General features: G+C 46.4%; 1 protein-coding gene across 1 annotated transcript; it reads right to left on the bottom strand.

Moving 5' to 3' along the window:
* Positions 1-187: 187 nt before the first annotated feature.
* Arl11 (ADP ribosylation factor like GTPase 11) lies at positions 188-2178 on the bottom strand. Its single transcript, XM_004633131.2, has 2 exons — positions 2011-2178; positions 188-1287 (listed from the first exon to the last, which is right to left on the bottom strand). Exon 2 carries the CDS (start codon positions 1267-1269, stop codon positions 628-630), a length of 642 nt encoding a protein of 213 aa, XP_004633188.1. The 5' UTR covers positions 1270-1287; positions 2011-2178; the 3' UTR covers positions 188-627.
* Positions 2179-2583: the final 405 nt, after the last annotated feature.

Here is a 2583-nt window from a genome sequence, read left to right as displayed (position 1 = left end):
AAGAGAAGAGAAGAGAAGAGAAGAGAAGAGAAGAGAAGAGAAGAGAAGAGAAGAGAAGAGAAGAGAAGAGAAGAGAAGAGAAGAGAAGAGAAGAGAAAGAAGAGAAGAAGAAAAAAAGAAAGTAAATGAAGGTGGGGAGAAAAAGACCAGCATAGAATGACAAAGCCTGGAAAAGTATTAATTAGGGCTAGAGAGAAGGGTGAATTTGCAAAGGCCTTAACTCCCAGCCTCCTCCACCAGGGTCAGAACCCCAGCAAACCCCTCCACTGCAGACTCTGAGGGAGCAGATCTACACTCCCTGCTGCCATCCCTGATGACACCAGCCCTGGCACATTCCCAGAAGCCATCAGGGAAAAATCATTCATCGTGACTGTGACCATGTGCAGAGGATACTGAAACCTGGTTTTGAAACCTCTTTGCCTTTTTGAACTTAGGCTTCAATTTATCACATACGTAACCTCTTATTGCTTCACTCACACCGGATAATGAACTATTGCTTTTATTTTCCTTAGAATATCACTGTTGAAAGACTATTTGATTTTCAACATAAACCCCACTAAGAATAAGTCCCAAGAAGAAAACATCCTGTTCGATAATAGATGTTTTCGTATGTTAACCTGGATTTTCTCAAGGATTAGCTGGTCCTTTTGGTTCATATGGGCGGAGATAAGCTGCTCTGGCCTGGTCAAAATTTTTTGCTCTCCCCGCCCTGTGGGCTCTGACGTGGAGACAGCTGTGGTTGTGGATTTTCTGCAGGCTCCGCAGGCTCTGCAGGGCCTCAGGCAGCCCCTCACCAGTAAGGGCGCTGCAGGCCAGGAGCTCCCAGCAATGATCCTGGAATCTCTCCAGTCCCAGCTGGTTCTTAATCTCAAGTAGTGGAAGTGCGTTGGGTGCATCTTGCTTGTTGGCCAGCACCAGAAAAGGGACATCAGCCACGTTCGGATTGTTGAGGATTTTCAGGAGCTCATCCATTGCTTCAGGCAACCGGGCTTCATCTGTGCTGTCCAGGACATACACAAGGATGTCTATGCCTTCCAGATAGTCCTTCCAGCTGGCCCTGAGTGGGGCCTGGCCCCCAATATCCCAAAGAGTCAGTGGTGTGCATCCAAGAGCTTCTAGAGGCTCCACATTGAAACCAATAGTGGGTACCGTCTTCACCAGCTGGTAGCCCTTTAGTCTGTACAGAAGTGTGGTCTTGCCTGCTGAGTCCAAGCCCATCATCACCACCTGAATTTTTGTCCTGTGACCTCTGGAATTCACGGAACCCATAATGGCCAAAGAAGAATCCTAGTGGGGAAGGCCAGAGGGATACATCAGGTATTCCTTTCTGAAAGCACACAGATCCACAGACCTTTCCAGGGTCTGGATCCAAACCCAGCCTGGCCTCTGAAAGGGCTGAGATGAGAGGGAGTGGGAGTCACCACCAGCTGACCAACCTCTGAGGCCCACTGAAGGAAGAGTGTGGAACCTCCTGGAAGAGAAGCTGGAATATGAGCTCACTTTCCTTAGTGTTAAAACAAAGAGGCAAAATGAAGATCCACTTAGTCCTATTAGGATTCAGCTCAGTAGCTATTACAGAAAGATCTCCTCACCAAACTAAATGTCAAAGGCCTCTTATGTCTGCCTCCCTCAGCCTGAAGCAGAAGTGGCAGCCACACTGGGTCCCTGGCAGTCAGCTTGTGCTGACCTCTGCTGTCCTAGAATTCCACACAACTCTAGTATGTTGTCCTGTTCATGGTGGCTGTATGTAAGCACTGTGAATTGGGGGCAAGGTTATGAGTCAGGCCAACTGGTTTCCCTTCTTTGTTTTACCTCCAGAATGTTCCATATATTTTTAAAGAATCCTAAATTTTGAGACATAAGACCTGTCCTCAACTTAGGAGATATCTGGGGAAGACAGGAAAAGGGACATCCCATCTCTAGGAGTGCATTTCAGATGCCCCGGGAGGAAACTAAGAAGCTTCTGTTCCCTCTTCTTGCCAAGGATAGAAGAATAAAAATTAAAATTACCTTTGTGTTACGATTAGACTGTGGCAGAGCTTTCCTCCTCCGTGGTTCTCTTGTCACAGGGCTTCTTTCTGCTAGTCAGGCATGTCCCAAGAGTGAGAAAGAAGGAAGTACACTGCCTGTTGCAATCTCTTTTATGCTTCCTTTCCCCAGATGGTTGGAGGCGGGGGTTGGAGAGTAGGGTGGGAGTGGAACATCATTCTCCTGAGAGGTCACAGGGCATTCCCAGCTCTTCAGCTTTTCAGGACCTAGGCCCAGCATTAACTCCCACTTCTCAGCAGTTCAGCCTAGATACTCGAAAGGGAGTGCACAAACTTGGAACTGTGTCCACAATCCACTGCTTTCTTTTGCTCTTCCCCTTGTAATCCCGTCATCTCCTTAGGGAATAATTCTGAAAATCAGACCTTTTAGCATATGTATACATGTTTTTCTCATGCTTGGAGATTTCTTTATTTGCTTGAAAGTGTGAAAGTTGGCAATATTAAAATATAATCACTTTTGTCAAGCCCTCACCAAAAATAAATAAATAAATAAACAAAGGAGGGGATCTTATGCACTATTCCTGATAAGAACTAT

The sequence above is a fragment of the Octodon degus genome, unplaced genomic scaffold (genome assembly GCF_000260255.1).
Source record: "Octodon degus isolate 3935 unplaced genomic scaffold, OctDeg1.0 scaffold00051, whole genome shotgun sequence".
NCBI lineage: Eukaryota > Metazoa > Chordata > Mammalia > Rodentia > Octodontidae > Octodon > Octodon degus.
Note: the sequence above shows the minus strand (reverse complement) of the source record. Positions and strands in the feature narration are given on the sequence as shown.